This window comes from Crocodylus porosus, unplaced genomic scaffold, assembly GCF_001723895.1.
Source record: "Crocodylus porosus isolate Cpor-Errol unplaced genomic scaffold, CroPor_comp1, whole genome shotgun sequence".
NCBI classification, from domain to species: Eukaryota; Metazoa; Chordata; order Crocodylia; family Crocodylidae; genus Crocodylus; species Crocodylus porosus.
The window spans coordinates 78,376,326-78,401,059 of NW_017728948.1; the positions used below are offsets into that span (position 1 = coordinate 78,376,326).

The 24,734-nt window shown below is 42.2% G+C and overlaps 1 protein-coding gene across 5 annotated transcripts in view; it reads left to right on the forward strand.

The window, feature by feature from the left end:
• Window positions 1–24,734, forward strand: part of LIN54 (lin-54 DREAM MuvB core complex component) — a 43,635-nt gene that overhangs the window by 14,828 nt on the left and 4,073 nt on the right. For 2 of the 5 annotated variants that reach the window (XM_019553248.1, XM_019553247.1), the window contains 9 exons: window positions 1,062–1,207; window positions 5,427–5,585; window positions 14,396–14,612; window positions 15,801–15,874; window positions 16,076–16,273; window positions 17,570–17,661; window positions 19,084–19,155; window positions 22,085–22,187; window positions 23,930–24,067. In XM_019553248.1, coding sequence (XP_019408793.1) covers window positions 1,062–1,207; window positions 5,427–5,585; window positions 14,396–14,612; window positions 15,801–15,874; window positions 16,076–16,273; window positions 17,570–17,661; window positions 19,084–19,155; window positions 22,085–22,187; window positions 23,930–24,067 — 1,199 coding nt within the window. The remainder of the gene's footprint in view (window positions 1–1,061; window positions 1,208–5,426; window positions 5,586–14,395; window positions 14,613–15,800; window positions 15,875–16,075; window positions 16,274–17,569; window positions 17,662–19,083; window positions 19,156–22,084; window positions 22,188–23,929; window positions 24,068–24,734) is intronic. The other 3 variants (XM_019553250.1, XM_019553251.1, XM_019553249.1) reach the window with 2 other exon arrangements.

The following is a 24,734-nucleotide window of genomic DNA, read 5'->3' on the forward strand; positions in this document are numbered from 1 at the left end:
CTAAGCATAATCTCCCCTGCTGGCCCCTCGTGGACATGTGCCAGAATAATTCTCTCAAAAAGCTTGCCCAGGATTGAGGTAAGGCCTATAGTTCCCCGGGTTCTTCTTCCTTCCCTTTTTTTGAAGATGGGAGCTACATTGGCCCTCTTCCAGTCCTCTGGCACCACGCCAGAGCACCACGAGTGCTTGTAAAGCCATGCCAGGGGTCCTGCAATGACCTCAGCTTATTCCCTCTGTACCCCGGTGGTGGAGATTGTCCGGCCCAGCTGATTTGAATACATCCAGTCCCTCAAATACAAATGAGATGGTGATGCTAGTTGATGTTTAAGCTTGATCACACTGGCTGCTTTGGAAAGAACAGTTTGTGTATTCAAGTTGCACGTGTGTATGGCATGTTTTACAGCAACATTACTCATTTGTTTACAAATGCCAACATATGAGAAACCAAACCTAAAGGAATAATATTGCAGCTTGATTTATACAGATAAACCTGAAAAATAGTTCTCTAATTCCTCTAAAAAATTCCATTATAATTGATTTTTAAAAACAGTATCCCCAGAAAAGATCCCTTATTGTGCTAATCGCTTTTCTAAATGTGCTCTGATTCCTAAGGAACTGAAAAGGCTCTTCTGGATGCGTGTATATCAGGCATTGAGGCTGTTGGTAGTAAGTGAATTGCCAAAACTAGGTTTGTTTGGTTTTTTTGCATAGGGTACTGTGATGTTGGAGTAGAACAGAGAAGACTAGAACTCAGTTCTAGGAGTAAGGAATATTTAGTGAAGTCTATTTAAAATACCAGCCTTTTCACAAGATATATAGACATGACATTTATTTGGAAAACAATCCAAAGCAATTCTTTTTCCTTCTAAAGTTGCATTTCTTTGCCTATTAAACATGACCTGCATAACATTGGTGTCGCACCACTGATATCAAGGGAAGTATCCTTTTGAGGTGGGGCCAAGAGACTGCTAGCACCCAGGATTTCTAAATAACCTTTTGCTTGAAAGGCTATTATAAAGAAACAGAAGATTAATTAAATTGTTAATGTGTATTATTCACAGGTAGGGTTCTTTCACAGACTGCTCCAGGAACACCACCGAAGACAATAACAATTTCTGAGAGTGGAGTTATTGGGTCATCTTTAAGTTCAGCAACACAACAGATACCAAATAAGATAGCTATCTCCCCATTGAAGTCCCCCAATAAGGTAAGGTCCTGAGTGTAGCTCCCCCCTTTCATCTTGTTCTGTGTTTGGTTCTTGAAGTTCATATTTAATAAGTTTTCCTTGTTCTCATCCAACTCCTTAAGGGCCTGTTGCCACAAAGTGCTGCTTATCTATTACAGTTCTTGGCAGTTAATTTAAAGCTAAATATAACCTAATTGGTTCTGTTATTTTTGTTTTTTAAAATGTGCATTATTCTAACCTCTGATTCTTCATTCCTGAAGCTTCTTGTGGTTATTAGCTTGGTCAGGTCCCTCCCAAGTAAGCTATATGATCTAGAATAGGTACCATTTTCTTCCAGACCTGCTGCCATGAGTGGTTAAAAGGCTGTTTCATCTTCAAGAATAGATCTTAATGACCCACAAAAATAAAAATAACCCCGCCCCTCAAAAATCTCTAAGGTTGGATGTGCTACTCCGAAAGCTGACATACAGCCCTACCATACTGTAATTAATTCAAATCTGGTACAGAATAACCTTCAGGAAAATTGGTGTAGGTATTAATTTGCCTGTGGCTTATTTAGGAGTAACTGTTTTCTCAGGGCAAACCAACTACCTGCCCCTCCCCCAATCTGGTAGCAAGGTGCGGTACTATATTTTCTCTCATATAACTTGCATCTTTTTCCCCAAACCATCTGGGGAAAATCGGGTGTACATTATACACAAGGTAAAAGGCTCCCTAGAAGTCTGGAAATTTGGTGTTGGTGATGTTGTAGTTCCCACAGCAATTACAGTTAAGTGCCATCACTCCCACTACTGTCACCAAATTTCTGGACCCATGGAGAGCCACCCTATCCAACCATGTGCCCAGATCAGACTGCTGTGGCCTGTTGGGTCTGGCACACTGAATCTGGGTCTGCACTCTGGCTTCAGAGCCATGTGCCAGGTCAGGCCCTCCTGAGTGGCCCCAGAACTAGTGTGCAGAGTCAGGCCCTGCTGCACCACAGACCCCAGGCCTCAGGTGCTTGCCTGTACTCCAGAGTAAGAACTTCTTTCCTTCTTGCAGCCTTCCAAAAATAAGGTGTGTGTTTAAATCTGGTTTTATTATATGAGAAAATATGGTAATAGTACCTACTGTGGACAGCTATAACTAGATAGCTATTCATCCAGACAGATTTCAAATCCAGATGGATTTCAAAAAATATTTTTTGTCCTGATCTTTTATGTTTTTTTGAGTAATGTAATTGACAAAATAATAAGTCAGTCTGACATGATAAGTATCCATATGTGGGCAGCAGAGTGGGTGGAAGGCAGCTGAGAGCTAGAGCCCCATGCACTGGAGCAGATGCCACCCAGCTGCAGCCCCACCCCCGGCTGGGCACACATCCCCACAGCTTCACTGCACTGTCTGCTGCCTGGAGTGGTGCAGCAGGGGCAGGAAGAGAAGGAACTAGAGGTGGGAGCAGCCAAGCAGTTGACCCAGGAGGTAGCTGCACCAACAGCAGCCCCACCAGGAAGCTGTGCATGCTGGCTGGGGCCAGGACAGGCAGAAGTACAGCAAGGGCTGCCCTGGGCAGGAGCAGGCAGGGCTCAGCCCCACGCAGAGTGCTGTGGGCCAGATCTGACTCACAGGCTGTATTTTGCCCAGCCCTGGTGTAAATGTATCATGTTCCAGGTGCTCAGGTTTAATCTCAGGGGAAAAAAAACAAGTTCTGAGAAGAATATACAATGAAAATAGTTGTAAAATAAATGGTTTTATAAACCTTATTGAACATGTATGAAATACTAAGAGGGTTGATGGGTACTCTTGCCTCAGTATAAAGACAAAGATGGATCCAGCTGATGAGTACTTCTTTGTTCCCAGTTCTTTTCCCTTTTCCTTCCTTAACAATTTGTTAAGCCTTATCTACACTAGCTTTTTTCTTCAACATCTCTCCTATTTCCAAAGTGTCGGTCCTGTCTCTGTGCTTCTGCAGTTAACAGCTCTCAGTGGAGAGGCAGGTGGAATGGTGGTAGAAGACTGTAAATAAAAAGCCCAAAGTCTCCAGGGAAGGTGTCGTTCTTGAGCCTTGTTGATTTTAAAGGGGTTTGGTATAATCCCAGATATTTTTCTTAGAAGTTTTTTATAACAATGACTCTTCTGATGAGAGATGACATTTTTGTAACATCTATCATGTGATTCTTCAATCAGTTCAGGATAGTTTTCTTTTATACAGTTTGGATAAAATCACCTGTGGTTATTTCTCCTATATTCCTTGCAGTTTGTTTCCTGTCCTAGCCTCCCCTTTCCTCTTTGGTGTAGCACACAATAATGACCTCTCAGCCTGCATTTGTATCTCATGGTCCCCTATTCCCAGGTACTTGAAGCTGGAACAAGAGTACCTTTTTGAAATGCTATTAACTTCCTTTCAGATGTTTGTGCCTGCTGTAAGGTGTTGCATGGAAAACAGTTCTTTAAAGAGGCACTGCTTCTATTTTTTTCCCATGATGTCTTTCACCCTGTGTCTAGTACGAATTGTTAATTGATTGAACAGTCTGTCATAACCTTTGCATATGCATAGACAGTATTTTCAATGATTTTTTTCACAAACATTTTTTTTTAAATTCAGTCCAAAGGGTAGAAATTAAGGCATATTTGACGCTTCCTAAGAAGTTTTATAAAAGACCCACTTCTTGAGTCGTCCAGTTTGGTGTTTAATAGTCTTAGAATAACATGCATCGGGAAACAGTCCTTCACTGGCTTGGATGCCTTTTCTATCTTTTCTTTCCATTTTATTTGGATCCTGCAGAAATTAAATAAAAACCACTGTGTCTCTGAAACTTCTACCCCATATATCTCTAGTGATTGGAAATACATGCACATTGTAGTAGATATTAGTGTTTTGACACTTTCTGAATGCATCAATTGCATGAATAATTTGCATATGAAAACAGCCAGTTTATGGAACACTCATATAAACGACCATTGCTATGCATGGCAGTGCACAGAGAAATTAAATAACTGCTCCTTGCTCTGAGGTGTTTGTTATACCAGGCTTCATTATTTGAAATGAGCAGTTTTGCTATTTTCTACAGTAGACGCAGGATGGGTGACTTGGTACAGATAAAGAGTACTGGCGGAAGAAGTAGGGAGGAAAACTTATGCACCATAAAGTTAGGGGGCCTGCATGTGCCACAGGGTGGACCTCCTGTTGACTCCTCCCTTGTATACCCTATGTTGTTAGACTTAAGTAGCCATGGGAGCGAGGGGCATTGTTGGAAAGATCTGCAGAGTGGTGGCTTGTGTGTGTCTCGTGCTCTGTTTCAGATTCATGCCACTGGAGGCAGTGATGTAAGAATGAAAAGTTTTCCTTCATTGTCATTACTAAGGGATCAATGTAGCATTGCACAAATATAGGGGGCTTGCTATTCTGTCTCTTAAGTGTTGTGTGTGTGTGTGTGTGTGTGTGTGTGTGTGTGTGTGTGTGTGTGGAAAGAATAAAACCTACATAAAATAAGCGATAGAACATTATCAGTCAAAAGGTTCTTTCAATTATATTTTGAGTATACTGCAGAAGAGAGACAAATGCACACAATTTAATGACTTCAGAGATTTTGTATATAAAAAAGAAAGTAGATGAAACACTTAAAATAGTAGGATGTTGAGAGTTTGAAAAGTAACAGATTTACAACACAAGCAATTTAAATACTTTGTTCTCTCCAAAAATCTGTTAAGAAAATCTGGCCTCTCTGGTTTGCATACATATATCTAAAACTGAGTTTAGGAAATACCAATGAAATCCCTTTATTCTGAACCTATTAACATTGTAAATCTGAAATCTTCTGGGTGGATTTTTCCCCATTTTTCTGTTTGTGAAGAAAGAAAATGAATGGATGCTGTGTATGAAGATGTTCACTAGAAAATGCAATTTGGAAATTTTGTCTTAGGCTACCATATAAAAGGTTTTCCAAGTAATAACCCTATTGCCTTTCTAAGCTGCCTTTTACTTTGCATGTACTGTGGTAATGCTTTCTTTATCATTTGTTCTAATATGTGTTCGAGTGTGTGCACCTGCACTCAGGAGGTACTACAATTCTGTTGGATGGAGTTTTGGTAAACCTGGTGTTCTTAATTAAGTTGGGAGAGGTACAGGACACATTGATGTAGCAACTATAATGTGCTTGCTGGCAGTGGACTGAAGGATCTCTAGTTGCTTGAAACTTGCTGTGCAGTGATTTTTTTTTTTTTTTTTTAAATTTTTTTTAACTAGCTTCATTTTGTTCAGCAGCTAACTGTGGTGTCAGTGGCCTCTCAGCCTCCAAATTCTCCTCAGAAGACTGTGGGTGTCCCCGTGAATGTAGCCTTAGGACAGCAGATCCTGACAGTGCAGCAGCCAACATCCTCTTCCCCTGGCAAGGCCATAGTCAACCACACAACTGCTCAGGTATATAGTGACTTTCCTTATGCTCTGTGGTTTTCTCTTCAATCATGTCCCAGCTTCTCTTTCCATTGACAGGGTAGCCAGAAGCCACTTGTTAGCAAGTTGTCACTGTGTGCGTGTTAATGAGTTCTGCCAAGCAACATAAGTATCACCTTGTGAAGAGGGCAATCTAAAGATGAATGCTATTAAATTTGATTGTACTAAGGAGGCCGACCAAAAAACAGTGTACCAAAACTAGGAAGTTGAATCATCCATTAGCTGGAATAACAGAAGATAAAGCAATTAAATGTGTGAAAGAGCTTCTAATCTTGTTTTGCCAGTAACTGTAGAACGTTTGGGCTTTTGCAGAGTGGTTGACCTAACAAAATTCGCTTGTATAGGGTACTTTCTGTCCTTTAAATATAGTACGTAATAGCATTATTTAGCTTCTCTAGAGATAGTGACTGAAATACTTACAAAAACTACATTCAAATGGCAGTTCTGAGGTGCTGCAGAACGTTCATTATTCTGTTGCAGTTGCATGATATCTCTGTCAGCTGCTTGGGTTGGAGGATTGGTTCAGAATTCAGGGCTTCGACGTGTTGTGTGTGTACAGGTATGTGCAGGTCCTCTTTTCCGCAGATCAGACTGATTTGTAGAGCCGTACCATTACTTGGCATGTAACTTTCTTCTGTCAAATGGTAGTGGTGTTCAGGCATACAGATGTTTTGAAGAGGTTCATCCAGTGAAGGTTAATCAGGGTTTTCAGGCTGCTGAATACAATATAGTAACAGCAACAGCCTTAATTATGGGGGATTATGATTATTATTATTCTTCCCATCCAATCTCTCACATCTTGTGGTAAATGAAGGAGGAGTGTTGTATTAAAATATAGAGCAAGACCACATAATCTTTCTGGGAAATAGACTTTTCATTCAAAACAGCTAGTTGATTTGTTGCTTGTTTGATGTCGGCTCTGTTAATTTTCTCCTGTTTTTTTTGTTTGTTTGGGCTATTAAGCTGCCCCTGTTCCAGATCCCAACTGCAGCCACTTCATATGTGGAACAGTCTTTGAACATAATGATATTTTTGTCCCCAGAGTGACTGTACAATTGAGCCTAATAGTAAGGGTCAAGTCACCAGCCTTTGGCTTTGCGTTGCAAGAGCCAGTAGCCTCAGTACCTAGCCCTTCTGCCACATACCACTCTCATCACTGAAAGTATTTGTTACTTTCATCATGACTGTACTATTTGAGCATTATCAGATAGGTGGTATTATCTGTTATGTATAGTTTTGTTTCAATAAGGACTAGTAGAAAAGATCTCAGAGTATGGTTGAATAACTTGGAATTTCAAAATCAGATGACAATCAATATGTCTAAATAGTAAGGACTGACAAATGAACAAAAGTGTGGATAGAGAGTTGAGGTGTCACTTTGTCAAAGCAGCAGCATTTATCTCAGTGTGGTTTGTTACATACCATATGTTGTATTGTCTCTAAGAGCCTTGATCTTGAAGACCCTGTTAAATTAATGTAGGAGATTTTGGATTTTTAAAAGCAGTGTTGGAGTCTGACTTTTGCTGAATTCACTCTTAACATTCTTTGCTTTATCCAGCATCACATGTACCCCCCATTTGTAAGATAAGTTAATTTTTCACTCACAAGAGGAGTCCATGCTAAAAATGGGAAAAGCCATCCCTGATTCTTTCTGGTACGCAAGAGAAGTGTTTTTCCAGACTGCTATGCCTGTATCAGATGAGACTCTTGCAGTTTATACATGATGATGATGATAGATTTTCATATAGCAGCTATTTGTTTGATAGCCCAGAAAGCTTGAGCATAATACATGCTCACATACGTAAAAGAGGCTTTATATGCACATATGTAAAAGAGGGAATTGTGGAGTCTGGATCAGCTTGTTCATCCTGAAGTTTGGGAATTAGCTCTGGGACCTCTTGTGATAGAATACAACAAGACATTGTTCATATGACTCTGTTAGTTGGTCCCTTCCATTAGTTGTTGTTCTTGCTGGGTTTTGGGGTCTCCCTCCCTGTTTTTAAATGTACTTTATTTACTGAGATTTTTTTATGCCTTGCTTATGGGGGAAGAAAGCTCCTCATCTTATATTCCCATACAAAGAAACCTCATTGAATACATTGTCTATCATTAAGCTGCTGCCAAAAGCAACCTGTGCTTAGTAATGAATTTGACTAAATGCTGGAAACACTGATGGCCATAAAACATATGGCTCATATTGGGCAAACGTGCTGATGGGGAAACCCTTCTTAATTGCTATTTATTTATTTTCAAAATTTTGTTAAAAATGCACTTATCACCTTACATGGATGTTCAATATGCAAAACTTTGTGTGTGTACATGTGTTGATTTGTGTCTCAGGCCAAATCAGTTCTGAGTTCTACTGACTGAGCTGAGCTCACATTCAAGCCTGTGGCACTACCACCAGCAAGTATCCTACCCCCCAGACTCTTCAGCCTGGGGTTTCAGATGCTCCCAAATCCATAGCAGGCATCCTATGTGCAAGTCCCAAGCCTAGAGGCCTTGGGGTTCAGATGCCCCCTAGTCTTCCTCTAGCTGAAAAGTCTTGAACATCCTTGTTTCTTTTTCTTCCATTTCATGTTCCAGGTCAAATTAGCTAAATCAGTTTTATAACCTATAGATTGAGAGAATTCAATCATTCAGATCCATGTAGTGTTACCACCCTTGTTTTACCAAATGCAGTCCATCTGAATAAGATGCATGGTAGTGTTCGCTGAGCATAGTTCCCCATAGCATTAATTCTTTAACATTATGGTGAGCCACTACATTGTCTGTTTCAACTTTCTTTTCAGTTGCACAGTTGAGCTGCACCTTACTTTCTTTCCCATTTTCACTGATTTCTGTTTCTTCACTAGCTTTAAATGTCTGGCAAACATCACCAATTGGGGCCCCAAACAGTTCACCCCAGAATCATTGTCACCCTTTCTAATTGCAAATGAATAGTGTGACCCCACCCTCCACAAAGTGAAGCCAGACCACATTGTTCTGCGCTTCATCTGCATATAAATATTTGGAGGATCCCAGGAATCATGACAAGAACACCCAGTTCCAGTCATGAGTGGGGGGGCTAACTAACACATGGATCCTTTGTGGGGGTATTTAGAGTATACACACATACTGGGCAGTGCTGACCTGGGGTCACTACGGCTTGAAATGTGTCGAGTCTGCTGGCCCTCTCCAGCCCAGTGAACTATATACTAAATAATGAGCCTTTTTTGCTTTGGACTAATATCATGCATAGTTTGTACCATCTGTAAATGGGTACAAAATTTCTGCTTTTAGAAGTGTGTTTTATGGATTACTTATGCTAAAACTTGCAGCAGTTTCAAATTTGCAGAAGGTCAAACGTATCAATTCTGGATGAACTAAGACTATAGATACTATGTACAAATTACTACAGGTATGTTTATTAAAAAATCTTCATCTTGGGTTGTATTAACAGTTTTTTGTCTCTTAAAAACCAAGGGAAGTGATTCTTTCACTCTATTTTGCACTGGTAAGGCCTCACCTGATGTACTATGTCCAGTTTTGGGTCCCACACTTCAAGGAAGACTGGGACAGAATCCAGTGGAGGGCAACAAAAATAATTGGAGGTCTGGGGAACATGACTTCAGAGAAGACTGAAAGAAAGCCGCTACATATAACTTATTTAGTCTAGAGAAGAGAAGTCTGAGGGGTGATTTGATGACAGCTTTCAAATACCTGAAGAGTTATTTTAGAAAGGATGGAGATTAGCCTTTTCTGTGTAGCCATAGGGGACAGGACTAAGAGCAATGGACTCTAGTGACTGCAGCAGAAGAAATTTTGTTTGGAAATTAGGAGGAATTTTCTGACTATGAGGGGGGTCAAGCTTTGGAACAAGCTGCCTAGAAAAACTGGAATTTCCATCATTGGAAGTTTTCAAGAGCAGGTTGGACAGACACTTGTCTAAAATGATTTAGTCAGGGACAATCCTGCCTTGAGCCAGGGATGGACTAAGTGATCTCATGAGGTCTCTTCCTTCACATTTTCCTATAATCCTTGGTAGCACATTCTTGCACAAAATTTAACTAATAGCAGGAAATAAATTTCTGTGACTATCATTTTTTGACATGCTTGGTGGGCCAGATAAAATTTCTGTGCAGGTCAGATTTGGCTTGCAGGCCATAGGTTGCCAACTCCTGTCTGAGTAACTGACCAGCTGATTTTGTTTTGTTATGGAAACAGAATAGCTTGACTTGTATATAATGATCTGATCATTAATAAATATGGCTGTAGATGGTAGTCGAATTCTAGGCTCAATTGGAGTTGTGATGATTTTTTTTGTGAATAATCTGTGCTTTCATAGTGGCTACAGAATTTCATCCCTACTCGTATAAATCCCTTTTCATAATGATTATAGGATCTCCACTCTTCATTTTGTAGCAGTTAATATGATTGCCACAGTGGTGGAAATACCAATGCACCCAGCCATGTAGCTTTTGAACTCCTCCAGGATTTTAACTGTCCAAAACCAGAAGATGAATGTGTAAAATGTATGCTCCAGGATAGTATGTCAATAAGAGCTTAGAGAGTGAATCATGTCCTAATATGTGGATATGCTTTTTGGAGGGAACACAAGGGGTTGTGCCACATAAAATGTATTGAGGTTTGACAGTTTTTAGTCCTAGGATTAAAGTGGGAAAGAATGACTTGCTGATTGCCCTTGACCCTGATCCTGACATGATCAAGGGTTTGTCTGTGATGCTCACTGTGGAGTCAGATCCTGCCTATCCACTTGGTTTTTGTTGCGTCTGAACCATACTGGTTTCTGATAATTGCCTTTGGAGAGCGTCATTCGTTCTTGAGAGTGCATGCCTCTGCATCTTGCCCCCGAGCAATCAAAAAGGGTGCTGATAGCAGTAGGAAAAGAATTTGAGGCAGCCAAGTCTGCAGCTCTTTACTGTCGTCGTCATCATCACACTGAATGGTTTGATGTATAATGTCTGATTTGTGCAGTGCTGACAGTTACCGTATTTATTCTATTCCAAGATGAGGTTCATTTCCCCACCATCCATTTAACGTTGGGAGGGAAAAACTTTATCCTGGAATCAAGCATGAGGCAGCTGGGAGGCAGGCAGCTGCTGCAGCTTTGGCTCTAATTCTTGATCAGATGGTCCTGTTTTCTGCCCTCCTACTGCTTCTGCACCCCCTGACTCCCCCAATAGCCTCAAGCCCCTTCCCCATCTCCTCTTTCCCCATTCCTCCCTTCCCCTCTGATCTTCCCTGATCCCTCCTCCCATTTACCCTTGCTCCAGTATTGGCAGGTTTTGTTCCACTCCAGGCAGGAGCTTGAAGCATGGCTCCAACCTGCCCCCGTATCAGCAGTGCTGGCTCCACACCACTGCTGTGGAGTTGGCTGGGGTTGTGCTCTATACTCCATGTTCCAGGCTGGAGCAGGGACAGAGGCTGCTAGTGCAGAAGCAAGGGTAAGCAGAAAGGGGCAGCAGGGGGTAGAGGCTGTGGGGTGAGAGGGGGGTATAGGATTGAGTCTGCAGGAAGGGGCACAGAAGCGGCGTGGGAGAGAAAATGGGGCTGCAGGGCATAGGCTATGGGGAGGGGGATAAGTGGGGTGTGGCAGGCATAAGGGAGCAAAGCTGCTTGCTTTGTACCACCTGTTCCCTCACTGCCCCCTACCACCTGCCTTCTTTCTATTTCCCCCCACTGCCTGCTCCCCTCCCACTGCTTTCCCAACTGCAGTGGTGGTAGAGACAAATTTAAGACTATCCTCCAATAATTAGAAACTTTACATGGAAAATTTATAACAAAATTATAATTCGGGGCTGTCTTAGCTTTGGGTAAATACGTTACTATTTTTCAGGCTTTTGTGGGCCCTACAACACTAAGTATATGTTATCAAGGTCAGAATCTGCAGAGGCAGTTACTCAGAGCTCTAGCTATAAGTAAATTACTTTTTAATACTGCTTTTAGAAAAAAGCCAAGACTCTACATAGTTGAAGAATTTGATTCTCATGAGCTAAATTAGAAAATATTATAGCCTTATTTTTTATAAGGGCATATAGAAGGTTTTACCCAAGTCACAGCTGTAATAATGTTCTTCTTCTATAATCTTACATGTTTGTATTTTGCAATAATGTTACTATTTTACAGGTTTGGCTTCTAGGAAAGAGAGTTGTAGGCTTGTGAGAGAGGGGTGTGCAGTGACAGGTCAGATTGGGGCACTTGTCTTAGGCATATAGTTGTATTCACAAATACAGTACCAATAACAGCTTTATCTTGACTATCTTCTCTTACCATTACATTTATATTTTACGAACTTGAACTGTGATTTAAGGGCTTAAATATAATCTAGATTAAATTTTTTATAAATCTAGTACCCTTATAAAAACCTTTTTACACAAGCAACAAGACAACCAAAACTAAATATTAAAATTTGTGTGACCTGGTCCAAAGCTCTTTGAAGTGACATGAGGTTTCCATTGACCTCAGCTGGCCCTGGCTCTTTAAACAACTCTATTTAAATTTTGTAACTCCTCCAGTTGTCTGTGACATGGATCAGTCATGAAAGAAGCAAAGAAACTCTTTGTCCCCATTGTTCTGTCTGTGATAACAGCACTTCAACATCTGTAACCATAGTTACAGCAGATGTATCTGACCATGGACATTGTAGTATGTAAAAGTTTTTTAAAATATCGTCAATGAAAATATTTAAAAGAAATAAAGATAAGTAGGTTTATTCTTTTAGTAGAAAAGAAGTAGATCTACACTCATGTTAAAAAACTAGCTGCTGAAAATTAAATACGTAGAGGAAGAAGAGATAAGCTGGAGGGGAGGGAGGGATTTATGGTACAAATGAAGTTTTGCAGTGGGGTTGATTTTAAAAAAAAAAATAAAGTAGGGCAGCTTTTTATAAATGTGACTGACTGGAAAGACACTAAGTTGTTTGCTTGATTTGTAAAAGCTGAGACGTGAGGAGAGAAGAAAAATAAAGTTTGGGGCATGAGAAATGAGAAGGATGGTAAGGTTGTGATCAGTCATGGGACAAAGACTGTAATAGTAGTAGTAAATGTGTCTGGAAAATAAACACTTGATCTCTATTTGTCTGTAGATTGGGAAGACCTAGAAATTAAAATCTTATATGTTCTAAATACACTGTTGTCTTCTGAGGTATCACATATGCATTATGTACCGAATCCTTTCTCTCTTCTCTCCTTTACAGATGGTCTTTGCTGTGGCTTTGGCCAGTGATTTTCTTGAATTAATTTTTGCCATATTCTCAGTCATTCTTGTTACTTACCCTTGTCAGCCAACCCACGCTGTCTTCCTCCCCACGCGAGTGTTACAACCTCCATTCCATTTCAATTTCAAGGCTACATATTGACACATGGGTGGTTTCTTGTGGGCTGTGGAACAGGGCATCTCAAGAGATGCAGAGTTGAGTGGTAGGATGACGGTGCAACAGCTGGGGACACCCAGTCTCACATTGCAGAGGTGCACTAGTACATCAGTCCTATATCAGATCAGCACAGATATAAAGAAAATTGATTGTACCGGGAACTAGCCTGATGTGGCCGATTAATTAGCTGATAAATGCCCGTGCCTGTGTGCAGCCACAGCGTAGCACCTAGGCGGTAAGGAGCACAGCCTGGCAGTTTGGAGAGCAGCGTGCAGCTAGTAAGTCTGGTGTGGTGGAAGGGGTGGGGTGTGGGAAGGGATGTCAGGGGACAGATCAAGGCCCCTGCAGTAAAGAAGGGCTGGGGCAGGGCTTGGGGAAAGCACTGCCCAGCTGGGGTGGGCAGGCTCGTCCAGGGGGTGCAGGGAGTGGGGAGTGGCTCCTGCTGTTGCGTGCCACTTGTCCAGGAGCTGCTGATCCAGCTGCTCCCACTGCTGCTTGTCTGGAGAGTCATGGGGTGGGGAGGGGGAGGAGAGGATAGTCCCGGATCCGCACAGGGCAGGGCAGGCTTAAGCTGTGCAGGGCTCTTCCCAGCTCACCCTGCCCTACCCCACACAGATCCAGGGCCCCACCCCATGCCAAGCAGTAGGAGCAGCAGCAGGAACTGCTGGACCAGCAGGCAAGCACCAGACCAAGGTTCCCGGAACAGCAGCGCACAGTGGCAGGAGCTGCTCCCGGCCCCCTCCTCCATGCCCTGCAGACTAGCTGTGGCTCCTTCTGCATTTGCCCCAGCCCCTGCCCCAGCCCCGCTTCTCCCTCCACTGTGGGGGCCCTGATCTGCCCCCCCACGCTCCTTCCCTCCCCTTCCCCACACCAGATTTTACCAGCTGCCGGGCTGGTATCGGAAATTGGATTAGTATCAGCCGATATACCTCCTTAAAAGTCAGGTATCGGCCCCAAAAATCTCTATTGGTGCACCCCTACCGGAGATTTCTAAAAATGAGGTGCAGAATTGATTTCTCCCCCTATACCCCATGATTTTGAATGTAAATAAAACCAAAGATCTTGCATTTCCTACAATGAGCTTTGTTTTTTACAGGGATGCTCAATTGAGGGTCAGGTACTTTGCTAATTAGTTTATTTGGGAGTCTGGCATAATGGACTCTGAGGATAGACCCAAGTTCCCTTTTGCTGTACTGCTGACTCCATTCATGGCCTTAGCACTTAACCTTTTTGTGCTATATTGTCTTAATCTGCAAACCAGGGATGCTGATGCTGACCTTTTCTTCATGGGTATTGTGAGAATTTAATGAATCGCTCGGTAAATCAAGGGTTAGAAAGAATGAAACTACCATTATAGAAGTAACTTTATAAATGACTCGGTGCTATCTATGTTGTATAATAGGCTGTGAAATCAACAGTGCAGACCATCACTGTAGGAGGAGTGGGTACTTCTCAATTTAAGACCATCATTCCCTTGGCAACAGCACCCAATGTTCAGCAGATTCAGGTACCTGGAAGCAAATTCCATTATGTCAGGCTTGTCACTGCCACAACAGCCAACAGTTCAACTCAGTCAGCCAGTCAAAATCCCAGTACCAACACACAGTCTCTTCAGCAAGGTCAGTGGTGTCATTAATATGGCATTTTTATTTATTTGGTTTTATGTTTACAAGGTTCCTTACAGTGCAAATCTGGCCTGGTGGGGTGATCCAATTTGACACCTCTGTTCTAGTCTTTGGCAATTGCCAGTTGAGCAAATTTAATTCCATACCCCCGGGGTTTGGGATGTTACATATCCATTGCCCTTCTTCAGGGATGTGTTTGGAAATGCTCTGCCATCTCATTGCTCAGTCAAGAGAGAACATTTATTCCCAGGAGAGAATATCAGTCACTTTACCGGCTGCTTGGTTTGTGATGAGTCATTTACTCTTTTTCTCTGTCAAAATGAAACTGTGTATATCTGACTGGGTTGTTGAGGGTTATTGAGTTAAAGTTTGTTCAGCACTTTGAGATCCTTTGATAGAACTACAGTGATATCTGCCATTATTACTGTGCATTGTAGTGGTGATGGAATGAACAGAAGTGAATGAAAATGTGACTGTTCCCCAATAATAGCAAGGAGAGCTGTACACATCAGCTAAAAACAATATTTTTTTATATTTATGCAATGTACTCTGGTAGTAACCTTGCATATTTAGTAAATACATTATGTTGACATAAATTGAAAGCACAAAGGAATAAGTTGGAAATCAGAGTTAAAGAGAGGCTATTTAGGAAGTTTTGTTTAAAGTAGAAATAAAAGATCAAAATTGGGTTTTGCTGAAAACAGCTTTAGCCAAACTTTTGTCGGCTTGAGCACTTGAGTAACTGTCAATAGTACTTTTCATGGGTGTCAGTGTTTTAAGAGGTGGGGCCAAAGTAAGAGAGATCTAAGAAGCATCTACCCATAGCTTATTGTAGTTGTGTTTCTTGAAAATGACAAATTTGGACCGTTTTCAAAGAAGTCTAAAGAAGGAAACTGATTTGCATTAACGTCATTAAAAATGGGATTGATTTATGTACAGCTAAAATGTAACAGCATATAAAATGGAATAAAATAAACAATGAAGAACCCAAATACAATCCTGAAAAACAAACCCAAGCAATAAATCTATCACATTACACAAAAATAGTAATTTTTCATTCTAGGTATGTGGAAAATGCTACAGGATTAAATGGAAGAGACATGTTGTTAAGTGTGCAGATGGCATGTTATACATGACTTGCTGATTTGTTTTGTGTTTGTTTTGTTTATTTGTTTTAAACAGCTAAGCCAGTGGTGGTAAATGCAACCCCAGTGCGGATGTCTGTCCCAATAGTACCAGCACAGACTGTCAAACAGGTGAGTGCAATGTGATCTCTCTGTTTTTGGATCATTTCAGCTAGTGAGCAGATGAAAAAAATCTAGCTGTGGAAATAAAGAATGATTTTACACTCTTCTGCACAGACTCATGTCTTCAAAACAAATTAAAAAACCCCCACCACACATACAAGGTAAAGAACCATATGTTGAAGATGTCATAAGGATTTTGTATCTTTCCAGGTGGTGCCCAAACCAATCAACCCATCTTCACAGATTGTTACCACTAGTCAGCCCCAACAAAGACTTATTATGCCAGCCACTCCACTGCCACAAATACAACCAAACCTCACTAACCTCCCTCCGGGTACTGTTTTGGCACCAGCACCTGGCACAGGAAATGTAGGCTATGCTGTTCTTCCAGCCCAGTATGTTACTCAGGTATGTTGTTGGCATGTGACTATTACAAAAGGAGTTGGAGATAGCAGGTTTTTACAAATGACACTACCGCCTTGTCCCCACTTGTGGTTTAGGCATTTGAATTGATGCAATTACTTATTGCAAAGCTCGATCAAATATTAGGATAAAAAGAAATAGAAATTCAGTTCACAGTTTAAAATTTTTAAAGTCCAGCAATGTATTCAGGGATTATTTTTTGTCTGGGGCCTGCATGTTGTTGATAGGCGCCTTATTTTACAGTTTCTGCCCTGATGGCCTACATTTTACAGTTGGAGAGGGAATACAAATGAAATAGTAGTGTGCAAATGCCAAGAGGAAAATGACATGGAGACAAGGCCAGCTTTCGTTCAAATAAGCAGTGGGAAAAAGACAGTAGTCCAGGTTTTCAAAAGGACTCTACATCCAGAGGTGGAGCCTAACTTTGAATCCCTCCTTGTTTTGGCATCAGAATAAAGTGGTCACATTTTTAGGAGTGCACAGGACACTGACTGCTGCCATTGTGTTCACAGGGAACTATTGTCTGCTGAGCTCTTCAGAAAATTTTACTGTTTCATTCAAATACTTGCATAGAAGTTGTTAAGTTGTGAAAACTCAGCAAAGTGTGGCCTGAGAATGGGACACACATGCACACGTATGAAACAGAAAGCAGTCAAGTGGAAACTCTTGTGAATGAATGCACTTTTAGCACTTCTTTCCTGTGAAAAAAATTACAAAGGTCATGGCAGTAGACATTACTTCTCCATATTTTTGCACCTAGCTAATCTCAGCATGGAACTGATGAGCACTGGCATGCAGGGAAATACCACATAACACAACCAATACAAATTGTTTGCATTTTCTTAGTCTCATTAAAGTTGATTCTAACTGACCTTGGACCATGATATAAGAGGTTAGGACTATTTTTAGGCTCCAGACTCTCACTTGCGTTTCACCTGTGTACATATTCCTGTAGAAAACTTGCATATCAACTGCAGGCAAAGCATTTTAGCATCCTTCATAGTGAAGGTATTATGTAAAAATCAGTAGTTTATAAATATTTAACCTAGAACTTTGAACCTAAAGTTCCAACCTCCTTTTTTGCAGTGTAGTCCTAAGACTACTTCTAGTCTTGTGAGTTGTGAATAATTCAAACCAGTCTCAAAATTGGGACTAGAAGAATATATAGTTTACAAAGCTGCATAAGGGAGGCTAATAAAAAAGTGTATTGCAAAGCCCAATGCATGAAACTGTAAACATTCATACAGAATATTGTAAATAATGTACGTTTGGTTTTGTTAGCTACAGCAGTCGTCATATGTGTCTATAGCAAGTAACACTGGTTTTACTGGGACATCTAGTATCCAGACTCAAGCAAGGCTGCCATTCAATGGGTGAGTGTATAGAAGAGACTTGAACTGGCTTAAAACAAACAAACAAAAACTTGCTGCAGTCTTGTTCAAAATGTTGGTATGGGTTTGGTACATTTACGGGAGACAGACTAATCCTTGTTTCCAGAGTTACTGATGGGGGAAGTGGGGGGACAGCAAGGCAGGTGGGTAGCCTACTGTTACTGTGTTTTTTGGAATAAGGAACACCTTTCTTTGACTTAAACCTTTTCTTTTTGTTGCAATATCCTATAGTGGGTATTTTGAGCAGAGAACTGGCCCATTATTATTTAATATTTGCATTTTAGTAGTACCTAGGAGCCCTACTCTCAGACTTCTCTTGGTGCGTTTAAATCTGGTAAAACAATTAGTTATTTAGAACTTGCCAAAATCCAAGTAAATATGTAGATGTCTATAACTAGTCCATAGCATCTGATGGAGTAGCCTGTTTACCTATGGAAGCTTATAACTGAGTTATTTTGTAAGGTAGTTACCTGTCCAGCCTTCTACCCTTGAAAACATTGGCTTAGTTTTCAAGGTAATGCATTAGTGAAGGTGGACATGTTTAAAAACAACATTGCTCCCCACAACCACTCCTCCCACGTAGAGGGAGAACCCTGCCCAGTCCTGTTGAGCTTTTCCTTTCCTGAAAGGCTTGCATTTAAATGTATTGGTTTGTTTATTACTGATAAGGGACTATTTAACTCAGCTAATCCCAAATTCATATAGAAAACATTCCTATAATGTGTTCTTTTAATCTTCTGGAGATGCGTTATATGAAGGGGGCACTAAATATGGTTGTGATGCAGCTTGCAGATCAAATTACTATAAGAAGAACTCCTAGGTTTCTGGGATAGGTAAAGCTGGCCTCTGTCAAAGAAGGGGTTCTTTAAACTACATGATGCAGTTTCTGCCCTGCTTGCTCCTTGCTCAGATTCTCGTTGGTCTCCGTAGAACTGTTTTTTTGTTGTTTCTTTCTTAATTTTTGCTATAATACGTTTTGGAGACAGGCACTGTTTGCATTTATCTCTCTACTCTGTGGGGCTTGTTCAGATGCACAACAGTGGTATCATGAAGCCCTTTCCATTCCCTATATAGTCCCTACTGAGAGGCCTTTATGCAGCGTAACAGATGCGGGATGGTCAACTCTTCTGCTCCCAGGCTGTCCTCTCTGGCTTTCAGTTCCCATTCTATTCCAGTGTCCAGCCAGATCTTTGGCAAATAGCCCCTTTCTTTCTTGATTTAACAGGGTACCCTTCCCATAATAGCTGTATTTCTTAATCTTTGACAAATATTATGAAAGCATATTAGAGGGGAAAAGTATAGCTTGGCTTATAGGATTTCACTTAATTACTGTTCCATTAATGGTATCTAACTTGAACTTAAAATACAGAAAAAGAAGCTTGTAATTTGATGGTTCTTTTCCAGAATAATTCCATCTGAATCTGCAAATCGTCCCAGAAAGCCATGCAATTGTACAAAGTCACTGTGTTTGAAACTGTGAGTATAACTGAAATACTCTGATAAAATCTTCAGCATTTTATATACATATGTAGTGTGTGTGCACATGCACAAAAGATGACAGAGAAATCTTAAAGTAATACCAGGTTGTGAGGCCTCTCTTTTTTTATATAAAGGATTCCAACTTAGGATGTCAGTTCATCCATAACTCAATCAAGTGGAAATGTTGCATTGTCTGCGAAATTTGCTGACGCTGCCCCAGTGTTTTTTTTAATTTCCACCTTGCTTTTTAAGTCGCAGTGGTGAGTGTGTTGGGCTGGGCTGGATGTTGGCATTTAAACCACATGATGCAGAAGTACCAGTGCTGACAAAGATCACCACTACAGTTCCCGTCACTACTGCTGCTAGCGGAGTTGTCTGTGGTATCAGCAGTGGAAGGTTTAAATAAAGTAGTCTAGTATGGACAAGGCCTTTAAAATGTTTAATTTCTAATGTTGTTGTGAAGTTTCTCCCATACAGTGGGTTAGGGTCTGATATAATGTCTGTGTTAGTATCTGTATAAGTAGGTGGTTATGTTTAGGTGGGGTGATGTCTTAACTTTCCAACAGATAGAAAGTAAAAGACCTCGCAAGGAAGCATTTACAACTTGGATGATGAAGAGATCAAAGGCCCCCTCTACACATTGCAGGTATTGCACAAGTAACTGGTTAATTGTGCAGTTACCTGGAGACCAGCTACACATGCAAAATAGCTATTGCACAATAAAAAGCTCCAACCAGCCATAAAGTTAGACCTCGAATATATGTACTGACTTTATAGCTGGTTGTTATTGAGCTTTAATTTGCTATGATTCCCAGGGCTTGGGGTCTTCTCACATCCCCAGGGCAGGGAGATGGCTGCAGCAGTGACCCTCCAGTCCCAGAGGTACATGACATTCCCTCACAGTTGGGAGCCCCCCAACTGGGAGCCAGTTGCAGGAGCCTGCTTGTTGCCAGTGCAGGGGAGCCTGGGATCGGTCTTCCCTTGCACCAAAAGTAAGGTGTAATGGGATCTAATGTGCAATCCCACAATCACGCCTCCTGCCATGCACGTGTGGCATGGCAGGAGGTGCAATTATGTGAACCGCACATTAGATTTCACTGAGCCTTTACCTGCACATGTAGGGAGGGCCAAAGTGGCATGCTATTGACAGAGAAGGCAATAAGATAGAAACTTGAGCCCCAGTTAAGATACCAGTCCCTTCTTTGTCATCTTGACATACTGAATTAAAAATAATGTCATATTCATAATATTGATGTGCACACTCATTCCTTTCTTAGAATTTCTTCACTGCACTAGAAGATATTTAGTTCCCAGTCAGATATTTTGTAACATTCAGCACCAAATGTGTGCTTAGATGCCTGGAAAATTAGGGTTTTGTTGTTTCCAAAATAGCTAGTGAATTCTAAAGGGGAGAAAATAATGATGACTTTTAGCACACTGCATCTTCAGTGTACTGTACAGAAATTAACTTGGGCCCCATTCACCTCTTAATTTGCTTCAGTTATAGTTGTCAATGGCCAAGCACTGGTGCACTGTGAATTGTTGTCTTGCACTATTGAAGCAGCCATTTGTACCAGTAGTACTTGTCCCTGCTTGCAACAGGGTGATTTTGACAAATTTTACTAATGAGGTGGGCAAGTTTATAGCTGAAAAATATAGTTACAGAGAGGCTAAACGACTTGCCTGATACCATTGGTAGAGTTGGTCACAAAGCTATTATTATTATTAAAACAGAGGACCGCTCTTTTATTAAAGTAATAGAAAAACACAATTACACAAGTATTACATGCTGCTCAAGATGTCTACCTAAACCTTCTGGTCCTGCACACCAGATGAGTGGCATGATGCTAGTCCATAGGCCAGATTGGGCTCTAGGGCCCATCACCACCCTCTCTTTGCCCCATATGCTGGGATTGGGTCCTGAGGGCTCAGTACTGCCCTCTCCAACCCTCCACACTCTGGGATTGGGTCAGGTACCAGCTCCCCCTACCCCATGCATTGGGATTGTGGTGCTGGGGCCCTGAGCACCAGGATTTGGTGCCCCATGCAGTGTGCGTGAACTGGGGCACCTCGTGGGTCTGGAAATCTGGCAGCCAGCTTGCCTTCTGCCAAATGTCTGGACCTGTGGGGAACCTCATGGGCTGGATCTGGCCCATGGGCTGGGGATTGAGCATGCCTGGCCTAAACAATCCATCAGCTCATACAGCATACTAAAACTAATTAGAAGCAATTGGATTAGTTCACAGTAATCTAGTGGATAAGGTACTAGTTTGGACCTGCAGAGGCATTCCCTGTTCTGCCCATATGACAGACTTCCCATATGACCCAGGGCAAGTCACTAAGCCAGTTATTCAACAGTATTTAGGCTCCTAAAAACACAGATAAGTATCTAGTGGGATTTTCAGAAGCACCTAAACAGGTTGGGTTCCTAATACTTTTTGAGTTCAGCTGGAAATGGCAAGCGTAAATAGTGTCTGAGTACCTAGCTGCATGTTTTAAAAAGCCTATTTCTTAGTCTTTCTTTGTCCAGATTTCCATTTTAAGGATGGGGGGAAAATTAGTACTTCTCTACTTCACAAAGTTGGGTGGTAAAATAAAGATGGTGAGATGCTCAAACATTACAGTAAAGGGAGTAATAAAAAATAACTCAGCTACACAACTTGCTTCTCACAGAGGCAACTTTTGTTCTTCATTCTCACAGCGTCACACACAAGACGTGATTCACATGTCAGTATTTTATCCTCCTTCATATCCCTTCTATAAACTCACTTTCACAAAGTCTGTGAAACCCTGGTTATTGGTCAAGGTTAATTGGGTAATGGTGCTACTAGAATACAAGTGGTTTCTGCTGCTACTGCTGACAGAATAATGCTAGTGTGATATCTTTGGCCATGTTTTTAAATACTTTCTGGATTTCTTATTTCAGGTACTGTGATTGTTTTGCAAATGGTGAATTCTGCAATAACTGCAACTGTACAAATTGTTATAACAATCTGGAACATGAAAACGATAGGCAAAAAGCTATAAAGGTGAGTTTGTCTTTTCTCCTTTGAAGTCAGCAAAACTTAGTTCGGTGTACTGAAATTGGACAGTTGACCTCTTGTTTACCCTCCTCCATTGTTAGGATGAAAGTAGTAACCTATGTCTCTTGGGGCTCAGGAGAACCAAGTCTTGAATTTTCCTGAGGAATTTTTTGGCTGTAGTTGCTGTCTTGATGCTCTGGAGGCCTGTGCGAGTGTGGAAGTATTTGATTCTGATTCGGAGGACAGTGATTCAATTCAGATTCAGATCACTGTCCTGAATCAATTTGGTGCTAATTTGGAGATATTCAGTGATTTGGATTGGCGACTGGGGCCTCTGGGCACTTGTGGCAGAGCTCCCCTGTGCAGCAGGGCAGTGGGGCTTCCTCCCCCACCCCCCAGCCTGGCATCCATATGGCAGCTGCCCCATGGTGCGGGTCCAGTGTGGCTTCACGCACTGTGTAGGAGCTAGCCTGGGGATGCTGGGGCTAAGCGCTGCTGGGATCCAGCTGATACATGGAGCCTCCCCAGCTTCCAGGCAAATTGAACTGGGGGCTGGGGAATCAAAGGGGCAGCTGGGGCAATGTTCAGGTCCCTGAACATTTTCCCCCAGTTCCCGGTTTGATACCCCAGCTCCTTGATCTTTCACCAATCTCTCTGATTGCTTCCCCCAGCTCTTCCTGGGGGGGCGCAGGCGCCCGGATGTTGCGGGATGACAGCAGGCTGCCATTGTCAGCTGGGGATGGCAGCAACTCTGAGCTATTTCCACAGCTGGTGGCAGCAGCCTGCTCAATTGCTGCATGCAGATCTGGGGGCCCACGCACCCCCGGGAAGAGCTGGGGAATGCAACTGGGAGGCTAACAGGTTGAGCTGTCCCAGCTCCCAGGTGCCCTGCCAAGCCATGCTGCACCTGCGCCATGGGTGCAGCACAGGGTGGGGGTGATCCCTGCTGTCCCCCACTGCCCCGCGCTGCGTGGGGGGCTTCTGCTACAAGCGTCTAGGGGCCCCAGTCGCCGCTCCTGCAGCCAGTGAATGTGGGCTTTCTTTCTTAAGTGCTGGGCAGCTCGGGCCGGGCAGTGCAGTCATGGGGGTTTCTTCCTTGATTCCTCTGGCTGTGTCTGTCTCTGCCCCGGCAGGGAGACCTGAAGGGGCTCTGCCCTGCTGCTATCAGCCGATGTGGGGGGGAGCACAATGCAAGCGTGGCTTGCTCCAGGCAGCAGCAGGGCATAGCCCCCACTCCCAGTGCTTCCATGCCTGCATCAGAGCTGGGACTGGGGGCTCTGCCCTGCTGCCCCCTTTTGCCTGGAGCAAGCCATGCCCGAATCCCGCCCGCCCCCACTCCTGCTAGGCAAACAGCAGCAGGGCAAAGCCCTTGCTCCCAGTGCTGCCATGCCTGCATCCTGTGTCCCCCCTCCGCAACGTGCCCCTTGCCATAGCTGGGCAGCTTGTTTCAGCTCCAGCCCCAATTCCTCCCTCTCCCAACCCCAACGGACTTACCAGCTGGATGCAGCTGTTAACTGCCTGTTTAGTCCACAGCCAAATCTCCGAATCAGCTGAATCTTTTTCCGAAGCATTTCTGAATCGATTTGATATACTTGGTCTCCTGATTTGATTCAGATTTGGAGATTCAGTCCCTGATTTGAGAAAAATCTCCTCTGAATCGAATTAGCTACCAAAGCTTCGCACAGCGGTAATGCCTCTGTATCCTGTTCCACATTTTGATGACTCATCTTTCGCATCTACATTTGCAGGCCTGCCTTGACAGAAATCCTGAAGCCTTTAAGCCCAAAATAGGGAAAGGAAAAGAAGGGGAATCAGACAGACGGCATAGCAAAGGTTGCAACTGCAAACGTTCAGGGTGTCTCAAAAATTATTGTGAATGCTATGAGGTAAGATGCGTTTCTGTGACTTAAAGAAATTGAGTTTTCATCTTTCAAAATGCAACTCATCCCCATTGCATTGTCTCTGTTTCAGAGCTTTTAGTCAACTACGACTACTAGAGCTTGTCAAATATTGTTTCAATAATTTGACTAATTTCATGTTTTTAGACTGTTTGTTTACCCAAAACTTGTCTGGTACCTAGCATAATAACTACTCTTTGGCTTTTACTACACATGGTAAAACTTACATTTGATCCTTCACAGTTGTATCTTGTAACAACATATTAGATATTGTTAATGTGCTCAAGGGTTTCTTTGGAGCATAGCAAGTGAATCTCCTTAAATTATTGGAGTGTAACCCTGCCTTGCAATTCTGTTTGTGCACATAGCAGCCTATCCTGGAAACTGATTGCTTTGCTTGTAGCCCTGTATATATCTGAATAGTAATTATGACTCTATATAAAAAGGCAAATTCAGACTGTCTGAAGTAATGTCTTCTGCAGAAATTGGTTTGTATCATCTCCTTGATACCTTTTGTGTAGGTCAGTGGTTCTTAGCCTTTTTAGATTCAAGGAATGCTTCCATAACTTTCAGTTTAGATTTCATAGACATTAGGGCTGGAAGGGACCTCGGGAGATCATCGAGTCCAGCCCCCTGCCCAAAGGGCAGGAAGTCA